The 17,132-nt window shown below is 43.2% G+C and overlaps 1 protein-coding gene across 2 annotated transcripts in view; it reads left to right on the top strand.

Annotated features, from left to right (window-relative positions):
- Positions 1–17,132, top strand: part of SLC22A23 (solute carrier family 22 member 23) — a 159,336-nt gene that overhangs the window by 100,859 nt on the left and 41,345 nt on the right. For both annotated transcript variants that reach the window (XM_060244172.1, XM_060244170.1), the window contains exon 4: positions 16,857–17,025. In XM_060244172.1, coding sequence (XP_060100155.1) covers positions 16,857–17,025 — 169 coding nt within the window. The remainder of the gene's footprint in view (positions 1–16,856; positions 17,026–17,132) is intronic.

Below are 17,132 nucleotides of genomic sequence, written 5' to 3'. Positions count from 1 at the left end.
CTGTAAAAATTATTACAATGTCAGCCTGAATGGGCAATATGAACTTGAACAGCCCTTTGGTAAGGGAAAGCTAACCCTGAATTTATGTTCCTTTAGTCATTCTTTTCCATTAGATGCAGGGCTTTTTTTGAGCAGGAACACAGGAATGCAGTCCTGGCTGGCTTGGCATCAGGGGGTGTGGCCTAATATGCAAATGAGTTCCTGCTGGACTTTTTTGTAGAAACAATGTGCGGAACAATGCTGATGTTGGGGGTGTGGCTAATATGCAAATGAGTTCCTGATGGGCCTTTTCTACAAAAAAAAGCCCTGATTAGATGTAGAAACACTTTTTAGCCTATCTTTCTCTTTAAAAAGAATTTGAGATGATTTTTAAAATGCACCAGGCTGAAACAAATTCAAACCTACGTCTACCAAAGAGTGAACCAGCTTTAGATAGCCAGAAAATCTTTACCTACTGGAAAGCCTGTCTAAATAAATGCAGTATTGCATTGCTGGTAAAATATTAATAATGCCCATCCTGGCCTGTTCAGGAAGGCTATTGCACCACACAGGAGCACTGACATATAGGCATCTGTAAAGCATATGCAGATCTAATCTCCCTGTACACTGGCACTCTAAGTAGCAAAATAAAATAAAGTCCAGTGTCACCTAAAGAATAATATTTATTTCTGTGTAAATGTTGTTAGTGTTTAAGGAGCCCCCTGGGTTTGTGCTTTATTTTGCTACAACAGCCTAACAATGCTACCCTTTTGAAATCACTCTTAGTAGGCCTTTGTCTGGTGATGAGCAAAGCTGTCACCCAGAAGTATAATGGGAGAGGTGGCCTGTAGATTTGGAAGACTTTATGTGGGTAACCAGCCCTTTCAAGTGGACCTAGAAACAAATAGGCAGCTGGTAACTTTCCCACTGGTTTAATGCATGAATTGCAGCAGCATTTTGTACCAGCCCAATCTTCCAGATCATCTTCTAGGGCAGCTTTCACTATGTACAAAGCGTAGCAGCTATTGCTGCCCAGCAATTAGCTAACTAATAAACCAGAGCTTCACTGCAGTTCAAAGTTAAACGCTGCACCTGTGTACATGGTTATTTTCCCAAACCAGTGATTTCTGTTACCATGGGGCTTCTAACCTGTGTTGTGGAAATACTTCAACATGACCTCTACGCCACCGTAGCATTTTAGTCTTCAGCACACAACTGCCTATTAGTGCCAGGTCCATCTGTCAGCGAAGGAGCAAACACGTAGACAACAAGCACTGTTTAGGCTGTCAAGATCCCCTATGTTAGAAATTTCCTTGCCTTTGAAACCATGGCTATTCTGACTCATTCTGGGACTTTGTTGGAAAACCAGATCACACCAGTTGCCAGGTGTGATCTTCCGTGTTGGAACTTTGCTTGCTGAATGTCTGTTTTCATATTTGATGAAAGGCACTTGATCACCTCAGTAACACTGGAGGGGGAAACTGGCTCTGGAAAACTTTGCCGTAGAGCAAGCCATACAATCAGACTGTCAGAGAGGCTTTCAATTTCATATAGGCCTGGACCCTATCTCTGCATTCCAGTTGCGCTGCTCTTTATCCATTGTCAAGGCAGTCCTCTATTTCTGAGCACACTTCCTCAGGCACTAGGCATTTCCATTTGTGAGTGGTTATCAAGAAGCCAGTGGTTATCATGCCTAGCATGAGAGGTGTGTGCACTTGGACAAAGAGAAGTGCAAGTAGAAAGTAAGTACTGGAGTGAGCATGTTTCAGATACTAGAGTTTAGTCCCATTTCATTGAAAATGTTACGAGTTTTGACTAGGGTTGCCAAGCTCTTGGGTGGGGTAGGGGTTCTCCTGCTCTGGAGGTCCCCAACCCGCCGGCCCACAGTGGGCCAGCAGGGGGATCCCCTCCCAATGTTGCCGGTGTGATGATGTCACTTGCCAGAGGCCGCAGGGGACTTGGCAACCCTAGTTTTGACTGCTGGTTATCCATATATTGTAGGCTGCTCTGAGCCCATTTCCAGATTTGAGCCTTGGAACCCATGGTAAATTAGTGCAAACAAAAGCGGGTGATTTTTGTTTACTCCTTTCCTTCTGTTGCAGATCTCTGATTCTCCCCTCATGCTGTTCTGCCCCCTCCCCCCCAAAAAACATCATGAGGAGGCATTCAGGCTGCAGTGAGAAGGGGGAAATTAAGAAGTCTTGCTCTACTGATGGAACTGGAAATTTACCTCAAGATTCAAACCAAAATGAATTTTAAAAACAGCGACACAATTATTAACGGCAATAAAAAGTAGCTGGAAACAACAGACAAAAGTTACAAGGCCTATGTAAATAAAAGAATCTTGGCCTGGCACCTGAAACTGGAGGAAAAGGGCACTGTGTAAGCATCTCTGGGGATGACTTACCATAGATAGGGAACCACAACAAAAAGGGACTTTTCTGGTAGCAGTCACCTAGCTCTGAGACCACAATCTTGTTGAGCCTGTAAGCACTTCTGGTAGGTGGGACTCCCTTCTCCCAAGTAGTGGTTTCTCTTATGCCTTCAATGGTGGTGGGGTGACCAAAGACAGCAAATTTTCAGTAGTGGGATATCACTTTTGGAATGCTTCCCAACCCCACTTGTAGCTCATTTGGAGCCTGCTTTCATTTCCTTCAAATGCTAGGTCAAAACATTTCTCTTAACCCAGTAATTTAACAGAGTGGTTTTTGTTGTGTGTGTTTGTTAGCTGTTTTGTGCTCTGCTCCTAGCTCTGCTTTATCAATATAATTTTTGGCTGCTCAGTTTGGTGTGCTTTTATGCCCTCTTTATTGGCTTGGTTTGATTTATGTTATTGACTTATACTGTGATGATTTGTTTTTATCGTCTACTCGCTTGGTTTTGAGAGATGCCTGGAGAGGCGACATATGCATTTTCTAAATAAATTAATTAAAATTTCTTAAAGCAGGTTCCAGTTATCTTCTCCTATTCTTGCCAGTAAAATTTCTTTCCACTGAAGGGTAAAATTGTTTGAACCAAAAAGCTGTTTAAACATTGTTCATCTGAATGACAATGGATTGGTGGGGGGAGCAATTTTGCTCCTTAAGTGCACTTATTGCATGGACTTGGTGCTCAGAAACGCAATCTGTCTTGTCTTTGGAGACAGTGACATGGAAACTCCACTGGTAGGCATGAGACCATCTGTGATTCATGCTCTGATTTCTTAGCTATCTTGGAAATGCTCAACAGACCTGAAACAGGATGATGAGATGGCAAAAAAAAAGAGGCTCTTACCTTCTGAAGGCACATGTGTCTGTTTCTCTTTTCTTTCTTGTGCAGTTCACTGGAGTGGAAGGTGACAGTAATTGAAATGTGCAGAAGCTGGTGCACTTATTGTTGAAGAAACCAAAAATTACCATGCCAGTTTTATAGCTTGGTGTGACCTCAGCTTCTTCCTTGACTTAAAAGTGATTACTAAATTAACCATGCTGCTGTATGAAAAGGAGGATTTATTTCTATTAACACTTTTGCTCTCAGAACCAACAGTTTGAATAATCTCAGGGTTTGTCATGATAATAGGCATCTAAGCAACAGACTTTGATAAATAAGAGTTGCCTTCAGATGATAAGGAAGAGAATTGTTGCAGATAAGTGCTAATCCAAGAAGTGTTTATGGTCTTGTGTGAATTTACCTGCAAGGCTGTTTTCAAATAGGGCTGCTTCACATAACCTCTTTTTTTGGTGGGGCTGCTTCCATAAAATACTTTGGGTATGCTCTTAAAAATGTAAGCACTTTCATCACATAGATAGTTCTGCTCATGTGTCTCACACAATGGACCCAAAATTGGACATTGCCAAGTCAGTATCCCTGCAAAAGCACCCCATGCAGAGGTATGGGAGGGACTGAGAGCAAGGTCTGTCTGCTCTCTGTCTTACCCACCTTGCACCTCTGCAGCTTTCCACTTGCCAGATTTAAAGGCACACACCCATTCAGAAACACAAACAGTTGCAAGCCTCTTCGAAACCTGTCGAGGTTTGAAAGCAGATGGTGGCTGTTGAGGCGGGGCTTTCACCCTCTGGCCACTTGGCTGGCTGCAGGGAGGAGACTGAAAAACTGGGAGATCCCTCGCCCAGACCTGGGGACTGGCAAGCCTAGAAGGATGTCTAGAACCAAAAACCTGTGGAGGATATTTTAAAGATGATTTTGGCAGAAACACAAGGGGCAGAGAATAGCCTTATGCAGGGACAGGGGACCAACCCACTGGGGGTAGCATAGGAGCGAATCATCCAAACATCCGAATTCTGTATCAAGCTTCCAGCTCTCCCTGAATAACTATACAATTCTTCCCCTCTCAAAAAAAAAAAAGTGGCACCCTAGTGTCAGTTCTAAATGCAGTATTCTGCATTCTTCTTCTACAATTATAATTCCCTACCTAGAGAAATGTATTTGATTGATTTTGCTGTGTTTGCAGAGGGAAACCAAGCTCCTTTTAAGGAAAGTTCTGGGACTGAAGATGAAGATATTGGCTTGCTGAATTAGTTGATGAGAATTAGCTTTAACTTGCTCATATTTTGAATGTTTTAATTGGGATTTGTACAATTGTGTAAGCTGTTGTTTATGGGAGATTACAATATATAGTCACCTAATTTAGCTTCCAAGATCTGACAAAACTGGGTTTGCCTGGGCTACCTAGGTTGGGGCCCGATGTGTGTATTTTATGAGATTCTATGTCTGCCTGGTTACACCATGTCTTCTGTATATATATGTAGCAGGCCATCTATTTGCTGGAAGCCAGTATCCCACTTCCTTGCTTCCTTCACTTTCTTAAGCCTGAGGTCCAATCTGTACTTAAATAGTAACATGGGAAGTGCATGCCTGTCATTCCTGTAGCATAAATGGTTTTTTACATTTATCTCCAATAACTTCACTGTTAGGCCAAATTCTTGTTCCTCCATAAGCAGCCTAACAACCATGAACCTGGTGTTGCGTAACAAGCAGCTTCCTGATAATTTTGTTGACTTTCAGGCCTATTTAAGGGAATTTCAGATTCATGTTTGTCTTGCATAATCCTACAAGTTCTTAATTAATGACATGGATAGATAGATGTGCATTTCACACTTTGTCAAATTGTGTTGTTTTGCCATTTGCTGGCTGTCACAATATAGCACCACTACTGTAATCACTGTTCTTCCGTCCATAATTGATAGACTTAGGCAGTGCTTTTTTGGTAGAAAAAGTCCAGCAGGGGCTCATTTGAATATTAGGCCACACCCCCTTATATCACCGGCAGGAAAACCCACCTAGAATAGCAGGGCCGGATCTAGGGGGGCAGAGGGAGTGTTTGCCCCAGGCACCAATGGGAGGGGGGGCACCAAATTGGGTATGGATTCCATTGTATTCTATGGGACCATAAGATATAATGGCCCATAAGGGGGTATCATTTTTTAATTTTGCCCCCCCCCCTCAAAAAACATGTAGATCCAGTCCTGTAGAATAGCAATAACTCCATTATTTAAAATTTATTTTATACCAGGGTACACCTCTAAGTTCATATAGATGGATTTCTTCCTATTTACCAATTTCTTCTGATTTTCCAATCCCTATGTAGAAAGGGGGGGGGAGCCTTAGTGACCTTTGGTAAAAGCAAGAGATCCAGACCTATTGACCATATCCAGTGAGCATCCCTATTTAAATAAAAGGGGTACGCATACTGCTCCTATGCTTTATTGCTTGCAAGTTAGGGCCACTAAGTTTAGTGTAAGGTTGCCAGGTCTGGGTTGGGAAATACTCTTCCTCACCCCCTCAAGGGAAAGACAGTTCCACCATGACAACAATGTTCCCGCTGCCTGTGCTGCCAGCAAGGTCTCCGACTACCACCCTATCCCTGACCCTAATGACACCCAAGCACAGGCACCACCAGAGTCCAGTCCCCCTCTCTTCTTCACCCCCTCTTACTTTGGAAGACACGGCTGGCTGCAGAGACAAGAGGCTGTTCGAGGGAGAACAGGGAGGGAGTCGCAGACACACCAGATGCATGCACACAGCCAGTGGTGGCAGATTCTGGGCCGTCTAGTCTGGGGCCTGGAGGTGCTCTGTCTGCTGAGGACCTTGCTGGGGGCTCCAGGACTGGGACTAGTGCGTATGTGCCGGCAGAGTGACACAGTCTAGAGGGATGGGATGGGAACCCGGGCTGTGATGTCATGCGGTCACATGGTGCCGACTGCATTCTGAGCCCCTGGACCATCTACTCCCCTTCCCTGGCCACCTCCTGCTCTGGGAGCATGTGGCTGCTGCATGGCAGGTCAGGCCAGCTGGAGCCCCGGCCAGCCCAGGCAGAGCTCTGTTTCGGTGGGCTCCGGCAGAAAAAAAGCCCTAGGCTTAGGATAAGATTTCAGATAAAAACGCAGGTACATTAATCTGTACTGGGGGAGACAACATGAAGTAAGCATCTCTTGCCTTGCTTACAGACCTTTCCATAGTTATTTATACTTTTAACATAGGCTGCCCTAAAAGGCTATGATAATACCATCTGTTGATTTACATAGATCAGGAGTGGCCAACGGTAGCTCTCCAGATGTTTTTTGCCTACAACTCCCATTAGCCACAGCCAGCATGGCCAATGGCTGGGGCTGATGGGAGTTGTAGGCAAAAAACATCTGGAGAGCTACTGTTGGTCACCCCTGACATAGATCATTAAAAGATGACAATTATTTGTCCCATTGAAATTGCTGCCAACAGAGCAGGAATGCTTCCAAACTTAATTGGCTGTGTGGCATCATCAAAAAGCCATTTTAGGCTGAGGCAGAGAGAGCGGCTCTAACTCCGAATCGTTGTGTGGAAGCATATCCATGACATGATCTCTGTCTGGCTGGGGTCAAATTCCTAGCCAAGTGGAGAAGGACACAGTTTTCTTCAAAAAGTGCTAATGAGTGATTTGGCAGATAAAGCTAACAATTCCAAATCATATGTGTGCCCCAATCTATGAGAGGGGTAACCACCAAAAAGACCAAGAAAGAAGTATGTCCTCATCTCAAAGTGTGAGTTCTGCCAGTAGATATGATTTCATTTGTGAGCCACGCTCCTGTTGTACTGGAACAAATAAACAAATTTATGTCACTTGCTCAATAGTGTCCAGTTTATATTTGGTGCATTTACTTTCTCTTGTAAGGAACACAGGATGGTTCTCTCAGCAAGCAAATATTATTTCTTGGCTTTGTGTTTCTTTGTTTCAGACAATTCAGTAGGTTGTGCATTGTTGCCTGTATGAGTCATTTATTCCACTAGTTCATTTATCTGCTTCTGTAATAAACAGAATGGACATGCACGCCGCACTTCCTTTAGAGCTTCTTCTTGTAGCAGAGATGACTTCCACCCCCACCCCAAATTCACCCTGGGATAAATGCAGCTCAGCTGAATTATAGTGGCACTCACTGAAGGCAAGCAATGTTAAGAACTGGGCTTGGAGGTTGTGTGGAGGCCGTTGTGGTCTTCTTTTCAGTACAGTCTGGGTGATATGATCCAGAGTAATTGCTGTACTTTGTATCTGTCCACAACCAGCCGTGTGGTGCTTTGGTTTTATAGCTCTCTTATTAATAGGTTTCGCTACCTTTTAATTTGGTGATTTACAGGCAGCCCAGCCATTCACTGCGTCAGGGAGGAAAATGAGCACGAACAACCAAGGACCTTGCTGTGAAGATAATACACTGGGTAGTTACTTCAGTAGCTTATTAAAAGTTGGAAAATTGGTCAGTATTGCACTTTCTAGCCACTTTTTATTCTACTCAGAGAGTATGCCAAACAAAAAACATGGTGAAATATTTTTTCATAGAATAACTTTTTCAAAAGTGTGATTTTTTTCTTTCTGCTCTATCTAGATGCTCTTTTTTCAAATATACATTATAATAACATTTATTTATTAGGAATAGTTTTGGATAGTTATAGTAATGCATTATAATGAAAAAAGAGTTAACCTATGAAGGGTTAATAATAAAAATAACCAGAGGTGTTCCAAAACAGGCATCTTTTGATCAGTGAGTATTTGCGTAATAACATCATATAGAATTTGAGTGGTCCGAGAAATACTTAAAGTAATCTAGATTTTGACTGCTTAATAAAGTTGTATTTCAAAGGTCTTCTGTGGATTTGTTGCTTAAATTTTCAAATAAATAAAAAAAAGAGCAGCCATCTTTTTCTTAAATGTTATTAGACCTGTCGGCGGCATTTGATACAGTCGACCACCAGTTGCTAAAGCGCCGCCTCGCCGACATAGGGGTTGGGGGGTTGGCCCTACAATGGCTTTCCTCCTTCCTCTCTGATCGGGGACAAAGGGTGGCCATTGGGGGTGAGCGATCCCAGAGGCGCACACTTGATTGTGGGGTGCCTCAGGGAGCAGTTCTCTCCCCAATGTTGTTCAACATCTACATGCGCCCCCTTGCCCAGATTGTCCGGAGGTTTGGGCTGGGTTGCCATCAATATGCGGATGACACCCAGCTCTATCTGCTAATGGATGGCCGGCCTGGCTCCGCCCCAGGGAACCTGGATCGGGCCTTACAGGCTGTGGCGACGTGGCTCAGATTGAGTGGGTTGAAGTTGAATCCAGCGAAGACAGAGGTCCTTTGTGTGGGTCGTGGCGCTCGGGGAGGGGAAATAGCTCTCCCAACTTTCGATGGCGCACCATTGGAACCAGCGCGCCAGGTAAAAAGTCTGGGTGTTTTACTGGAGCCTTCATTATCAATGGAGGCCCAGATAGCAGCCACTGCCAAGTCAGCATTCTTCCATCTGAAGCGGGCAAGGCAGTTGGCCCCCTTCCTGGAGCGCCGGGACCTCGCAACAGTGATCCATGCAACGGTCACCTCAAGATTGGACTACTGTAATGCCCTCTACTTGGGGCTACCTCTGTGCCGGACTCGGAGGTTACAGCTGGTGCAGAACGCGTCGGCCAGGCTACTGTTAGGGCTCTCGAAATGGGAGCACATACGGCCGGGGCTGCGCGGACTGCACTGGCTACCAATTATCTACCGAGTCCAGTACAAAGTGTTGGTTATCACCTTTAAAGCCCTATATGGCCGAGGACCAGCCTACCTAAGGGACCGTCTCTCCCCATATGAACCCCAGAGGGCACTGAGGTCAGTGGGTAAAAACAAAATGACCATCCCTGGGCCGAGAGAGGTCAAACTCCAACATACTAGAGTACGGGCCTTTTCAGCGACTGCACCGGCATTGTGGAACCAGCTTCCGGAGGAGGTGCGGGCCCTGCGGGACCTCGGCCAGTTCCGCAGGGCCTGCAAGACCGCCCTTTTTAGGCAAGCCTATAATGACACTGACTGCTGAGTTGCTTGGTGTAAGAACCGCCATCCATAAGACTACCTAAACTGGCAGAACCAGCGCCATAACAGCTCTATCGCTGCCAGATATACTCATATATATTTAGTCTAATGAAAATCATGTATTTTAATTTAACTGACTGGTTTTTATGTTTAATTTTAATTGTTAAATTTAAAGTTTTATTATTTATGTTAATGTGTAAGTTGTTGTTAGCCGCCCTGAGCCGCCTAGGCGGGGAGGGCGGGATAGAAATAAAAGTTATTATTATTATTATTATTATTATTATTATTATTATTATTATTATTATTATTAAATTAGTTGTGTAAAATAGATCATTGGAAATTTTGAGGTGGGAGTAAATTTTGTCCAAGACTGTAAGAAGAGCCCTGCTGGATCAGACCAATAGTCCATCTAGTCCAGCATTCTGTCTCACATAATGGCCAACAAGTTCCTCTGAAGAACCAGAAACAGGGCTGAGGCCTTCCCCTCCTGGCTCTGGAACTGATAGAATTAGTGCCTCTGGATGTGGAGGTGCTCCTTAGAAATCATGGCTAGTAACCATTGAGAGACTTATTCTCCATGAACTGATCCAATCTCCTTTTAAAGCTATTTATTCTTGGGGCCATCACTGCATCCTCTGACAGTGAATTCCACATTTTAATCACTCTCTGTGTAAAGTATTTCATTTTGTCTGGTCTGAATCTACTGCCCTCAAGTTCTAGTTTTTGGGGAGAGGGAGGAATATTTCTCTCTGTCAATTCTCTCCACCCCATGCATAATTTTATAAACTTCTAACATGTCCCTTCTTAGTCGACTCATTTCTAAACTGATAAGTCCCAGACTCTTCAGCCTTTCCTCATAGGGAAGGTGCTACAACCCCCTAATCATCTTGGTTGCTCATTTGGAGATACAGTGACCAGAACTGTACACAGTATTCCAAATGAAGCTGCATCATAGATGTATACCGGGGGTATTACAGTATTGGCCATTTTATTATCAATCCCTTTTCTAATAATCCTTAACATAGAGTTAGCCTTTTTCACTGGTGCAGCGCACTGGGGTGACACTTTCATTGAGCTATCCAGTACAACACCAAGATCTTTTTCCCTCTCAGTCTAAGCAAGTTCAGATCACATAAGCCTATATTTTAAAATGGGATTTTTCATCCAAGTGTGCATCACCTTACACTTACCAACGTTAACTTCATTTGCCATATAGTCACCCATGCACCCGATTTGTAGAGATCCTATTGGAGCTCTTCACAGTTAGCCCTGGTTTTCACCATCCTGAATAATTTTGAGTCATCTGCAAACTTGACCGCTATTCACCCCTGATTCCAGATCATTGATCAATTAAATCCAAATATATAATGTCTACTGGGTCACTTCTTATATAATGTCTACTGGGTCGCTTGTTCACTTTCTGAAACACCTCCGAAAAGTTGGTGAAGTAGGACTTTCCTTTGCAGAAGCCATGCTGATTTTCCCTCAGCAAGCTTTTTCCCTCTGTGTGCCTAATAATTCTATCTTTGATTACAGTTTCTACTAATTCGCCTGGGACAGACGTTTGGCTGACTGGCCTGTAATTTCCTGGTTTCCGTCTGGGTCTCTTTTTTAAAACTGGTATCACATTTACTACTCTCCAGTCTTCTGGTACAGTGACTGAATTTAGTTACATAGGCTACATATATGGGATAGCAGATCAACTATCTCACATCTCAATTCTTTATGAACTCTTAGGTATATGATGTCATCAAGACCTGGAGACTTATCAGTTTTTAATTTCCCTAGTAGGTCTAGAACGTCATCTCTGGCCACCAAAATTTGGCTCAGTTCTTCAGACTTTCTGCAGTGAATACTGAAGCAAAAAAGTTATTGACCTTCTCTGCCATCTCCCCATCTTCCTTTAGCAATCCCTTTGTCATTCAAAGGCCGCACTTCTTCTCTGGCTGGTTTTCTGCTGTGGATATTTTTAAAAATATATTTATTGTTTGTCTTGATGCTTTTAGCAACCCACTCTTCAACATCTCTTTTTGCATGCCTAATTATTGGCAGATTTCTTATGCCAAAGCCTGTGGCCCCTCCTGTTCATTCCCCACACAAGTTGGGGGCACTGAAGGCAGGAATGATTGACATTCAGGTATTTAGACAAAATGTTAATTTTAATTTCCCTAGTAGGTCTAGAACGTCATCTCTGGCCACCAAAATTTGGCTCAGTTCTTCAGACTTTCTGCAGTGAATACTGAAGCAAAAAAGTTATTGACCTTCTCTGCCATCTCCCCATCTTCCTTTAGCAATCCCTTTGTCATTCAAAGGCCGCACTTCTTCTCTGGCTGGTTTTCTGCTGTGGATATTTTTAAATATATATTTATTGTTTGTCTTGATGCTTTTAGCAACCCACTCTTCAACATCTCTTTTTGCATGCCTAATTATTGGCAGATTTCTTATGTCAAAGCCTGTGGCCCCTCCTGTTCATTCCCCACACAAGTTGGGGGCACTGAAGGCAGGAATGATTGACATTCAGGTATTTAGACAAAATGTGGACTACCTCAGTCCATAATCACTTTTCTACTTATTAGAGACAGAACACTTGACACCCAAACAGTAGGTAAAAATGAGGAATAAAGATGGCCACTTGTCAATAGCTTTCCCTTTTCCATTAACTCTATATCACATGACATCCCAGTTGCCTGCTCTCTTGTGTCACCCACACAATACCAGGAGGTATGCAGAGCTGCAGAGCAACGAGAGGAATGTTGGAGGACAGGAACTACCTATGTAAGATAGAAAACCACTCCAGCAACTCATCCTTTTCTACAAGACTAATCTTGCTTTGTTTTGTTCTTGTATTCAGTTATTTGTGGTTTTTAAAAAAGCTATCACAGATTAACTATCAGTTGGGTAACTTTTCTTTAAACTTTGCAGATGCAGTGGGAGGGGGGAGAAATAAGTCTTTAAAAACTTTATTTGATTTTTTTTTTCATTTCAGTCTTGGTTTAGGCTGGTAAAAATAATTACATCTCTTACAATACAGGATGTTACAGTGCCCTGACCGAGATAGTTCAGGCAAGCCTGATCTGGTGAGATCTTGGAAGCTAAGCAGGATTAACTATGGCAAGTACTTGAACGGGAGACTTCCTTGGAATACCAGAAGTGGGAGGCAGGGGCAGGTTTTATTCAACCACCTCTCTAAATATCCTTCAGGCCCCCAGTAAGGAGGTCAGTCACCGGGGGTCACCATGACTTCCAGGTGTACACACACACATGTGCACAAGCACATACGCATGCACATATTTAAAAAATACCCCCAAAATACACGTTGTTACAGTATTGTTTTAATTTGTATTATTGTGCTGTTTTTAACCTAGGTATTGTTTTACATGATTTACATCGCCCAGAGTCTGGCTTAGGCCAGAATGGGGCAATTCAGTAAATTGAATAAATAATAATAGTATAGGATGAGATTAAGCATTTCAATAGGTTTTGTCAAAGGTAGCAATGTAACATACATTGTAACATATCACAGAGTTGAAGTATGTTCTATAATTTATATTTATTTATTTATTTTATTGGATTTATATCCCGCCCTCCCCCCCCAAAGCAGGCTCAGGGTGGCTCACAACAGTAAAAACATGTACAAATATTAAACATTAATTAAAACCTTAAACAATATAACAATTAAAACATTTTAAAAACAATGTGGTGCTAATAATACATTCCAATTGTTTCAGTTTCAGTCTTCTTGAGTATCCTTATATGTGACTATCGATTAAAAGCAAGTTGAAATAAAGCTGTCTTGCAAGCCTTGCAGAACTGGACAAGGTCTCGCAAGGCTCTTGCTTCTTCTGAAATAGGGGGCAGCTATAGAGAAGGCTCTCTCTCGAATGATCTTCAATCTTGCCTCCCTCGGCCCAGGGATCGATAACAGGTTTCGTGTCCCTGATCTAAGTACCCTCTGGGGAACATATGGGAAGAGATGGTCCCTAAGGTAGACAGGTCCTCGGCCATATAGGGCTTTAAAGGTAATAACTAGCACCTTGTAGCGAATCCGGTACACCATCGGCAGCCAGTGCAGTTCCTGCAGGCCAGGCTGTATGTGCCCCTGCATAGGAAGCCCCAATAACAGCCTAGCTGCTGCATTCTGCACCAGCTGCAGTCTCTGGATTTGAGACAAGGGCAGCCCCATGTAGACGGTGTTACAGTAATCCAATCTTGAGGTGACTGTAGCGTGGATCACAGTTGCCAGGTCGCCGCGGTCGAGGAAAGGGACCAACTGCCTTGCCCACCTAAGATGAAAAAAGGTGGATTTGGCAGTGGCTGTTATCTGACCTTGGGCGCCATTGCAAGAGGCACACCATCAAAAGCTGGTATGGGGATTTCCCTTCCCGGGCCACCGCGACTCAGGCAAAGGACCTCTGTCTTTGTCGAATTCGGCTTCAGTCAACTCAGCTTAAGCCACCCTGCCATGGTCTTCAGTGCCAGATCCAAATTTTCTGGGGTACAGACAAACCGGCCATCCATCAGTAGATAGAGCTGGGTGTACTGATGGCAACCCAACCCATACCTCCTGGCAATCTGGGTGCATATAGATGTTATGAAGATTAAAATACTATATACTTTTCAGAGCATGTGCCAGATCTCTAAATTAACAAATACTAAAAGGGAATACATTTTCTATATAGTTATTTAAGAATAATTTTGTGTGGCTTTACTTTTATTTAATTATTTAGTGCACAATTCAAATTTTCCAAATCAACCAACAATATCTCACATATCATCATAATCTATACCAAGAATTTATGGCAAGTGTAAAATCTACGTGAACTAAAATGCATGCTTTTATTCATTACATTGAAACCCCTCCTGTTTCTTCCTTTATAAAACTCCAAGGGCTGTAAAACTTCCTTTATAAAGCTCCATCTAAATACAAGGTGAAACGGCATCAATTTAGCCTCAGCAGGGTTGCTGGTCTGGACCCCTTCAGACCATATATTAGGCTGTGATAAAATGTTATAAAATTCTAAGAAACGATGGCTCTGGGATGTTTTAAGACTTGGAGAATGCAAGAATTAGTCATACTTAATATGTTTGAACAATTCAGTTTCACCTTTTGTCTTGGAATATGGAATCTCAGAAGCATGGAGAGAAGAAAAGTATAAAAAGAAAAATGCTTTAAAAGTTATTTCTTTGCACATATTAGTCTTACTGGCATTTCTGTTTGTATTGTTTACTTTCTGTTGTAGCAGGTGAACAATTTCCATACTTAAGTCTGTTGTGATGGAGAAATTTGGATTAAATTGAAGGGGTCCAAATGAGTAAAACTATGTGCAGTAGTACGGCTGCCACTCCCCAGTTGGGGGCAGGGGATACCCTGGTTTGGAGGCCCTCCCCCTGCTTCAAGGTCATCAGAAGGTGGGGGCAGGGAAGGAAATATCTACAGGGCACTCCATTATTCCCTAGAGAGATTGGTTTCCATAGGGTATAATGGAGAATCGATCCACGAGTATCTGGGGCTCAGGGGGGTTGTTTTTTGAGATAGATGCACCAGATTTTCAGCATAGTATCTTGTGCCTCTCAAAATACCCCCAAAGTTTCAAAAAGATTGGACCAGGGGGTCCATATGAGCCCCCAATAAAGGTGCACCTATCCTTCATTATTTCCAAATGAAAGGAAGATATTGAAGAAGAAGATATTGCATTTATATCCTGCCCTATAATCTGAATCTCAGAGTCTCAGAGCGGTCACAATCTCTTTTACCTCCCCCTCCACCCGCAACAGACACCCTGGGAGGTAGGTGGGGCTGAGAGAGCTTTTACAGCAGCTGCCCTTTCAAGGACAACCTCTTCCAGAGGCTGACCCAAGGCCATTCCAGCAGCTGCAAGTGGAGGAGTGGGGAATCAAACCAGTTCTCCCAGATAAGAGTCCACACACTTAACCACCACACCAAACTGGAAGGCATGTTATCACTTTAAATGTGATTGCCAGAATTCCCGTTGGAGTTCAATCATGCTTGTCGCAACCTTGCTTTTGGCCTCGCCCCCAAAGTCTCTTGGCTCCACCCACAAATATTTCTTGAGTTGGTCCTAGCAGCCCTATTCAGTAGAAGCAACGTCTTTATTCAGTTAACAAAAGTTCAAGACACTGAGAACTTTACAGACAAAAGCATAAGCACGTATAGGCAAATTGACATCAGGATCTTGCAGTACTGTTACTCCAATTACGCAGTGACAGCTCAAAACAACACCAAGTCCAAAACAATAGAAAAACAATCTATACTTCCTTCTTAACATACTTAAGAGTACTACTAAGTTAACCCATGGTACACTACAAGCACAGCATGAACTGTGGACTACTATAGTTTATGAAAACAGCATCTGTGTTAAAGGTTAGTTTGCCCTATGAGGCAAGGAATGCAAACTTTTAGAGACTTCAGCTGAAAACACAGAGAGCAGTGCTGGCTCAGCACGGGGTCAAACGTTCACCACAATTCTTTACTTGGTCTTCATAGACATGGCTGCACTCTGGCTCATTCACATTTCACTTTTTCCCTCTTTCGGCTGAAAAATCTGACTCCTGGAATGCAAGAAATATTTTTTTATATTTATGTTAGAAGAAGAAGAAGAAGAAGAAGAAGAAGAAGAAGATATTGGATTTATATCCCGCCCTCCACTCCGAAGAGTCTCAGAGCGGCTCACAATCTCCTTTACCTTCCTCCCCCACAACAGACACCCTGTGAGGTGGGTGGGGCTGGAGAGGGCTCTCACAGCAGCTGCCCTTTCAAGGACAACCTCTGCCAGAGCTATGGCTGACCCAAGGCCATGCCAGCAGGTGCAAGTGGAGGAGTGGGGAATCAAACCCGGTTCTCCCAGATAAGAGTCTGCACACTTAACCACTACACCAAACTGGCTCTCTTAGGTTTTAGGTTGTATCTTGCCATTCTAGCATTAGAACTCAAGACACCATTTATGGGGTATCCAGGAGAGGGGGGGTCTCCCGTTTAGGCATTGACCGCTTTCAGCAAGATTCTTAGATAATGTACCAGATAGAAACCTCCAGATAAAACTGGGATTCTTTAAATAAGGGAATTTTGAGGAATTCTGGCAGCTTGAATGGCTAGATGGTCACAAAATGCAGAAGGTTTTGATTCATTTGTTTTGAAAAATGGATAGAGATATAAAGCTGGGTGCTAAAAACTTCCACTTACCCCATGTCATGATAGAATCCTTCAGTAATCTTCCAAACGTTGAACAATGGCGAATCTCTGTTAAAAAATAATATAACTAAGCAGGGATGGAATTCTAGCAGGAGCTCCATTGCAGATTAGGCCACACACCCCTGATGTAGCCAATCCTCCAAGAGCTTACAAGGCTCATGGGTGTGTGGCCTAATATGCAAAGGTGCTCCTGCTAGAATTCCACCCCTGTAACTGAGCTACGTGGACTTTTCCCACCCTCAGTAATTATTTCAGAATTTGTAACTGTGATAAGTACGGTATATCACAATTCCAAAAATAATAGACTTCTTTCTTTATCCCCACTCCTCATCATAACATTTTTTTTCTCAATTCTTTTTCAGGGATCGAGCTGTGCCCTCCTGGTCACCGTTTCATGATCACCATGGTGGCAAGCTTTGTTGCAATGGCAGGGCAATTCCTCATGCCAGGCTTGGCTGCCCTCTGCAGGGACTGGCAAATTCTCCAGGCAGTCATCATCTGCCCTTTCCTGCTGATGTTACTTTACTGGTTGTAAGTATCTGCAGTTTGCTGTTTTTGGATGAGTTCACTAATAAGCCTAAATACTTGGACCAGGGTTTTTTTTTTTAACGGGAATTCCTTTGCATATTAGGCCACAC

The sequence above is a fragment of the Heteronotia binoei genome, chromosome 7 (assembly GCF_032191835.1).
Source record: "Heteronotia binoei isolate CCM8104 ecotype False Entrance Well chromosome 7, APGP_CSIRO_Hbin_v1, whole genome shotgun sequence".
Taxonomy (NCBI): domain Eukaryota; kingdom Metazoa; phylum Chordata; class Lepidosauria; order Squamata; family Gekkonidae; genus Heteronotia; species Heteronotia binoei.
The sequence above is the reverse complement of the archived record's forward strand: the minus strand, read 5'-3'. Positions and strand labels throughout refer to the sequence as shown.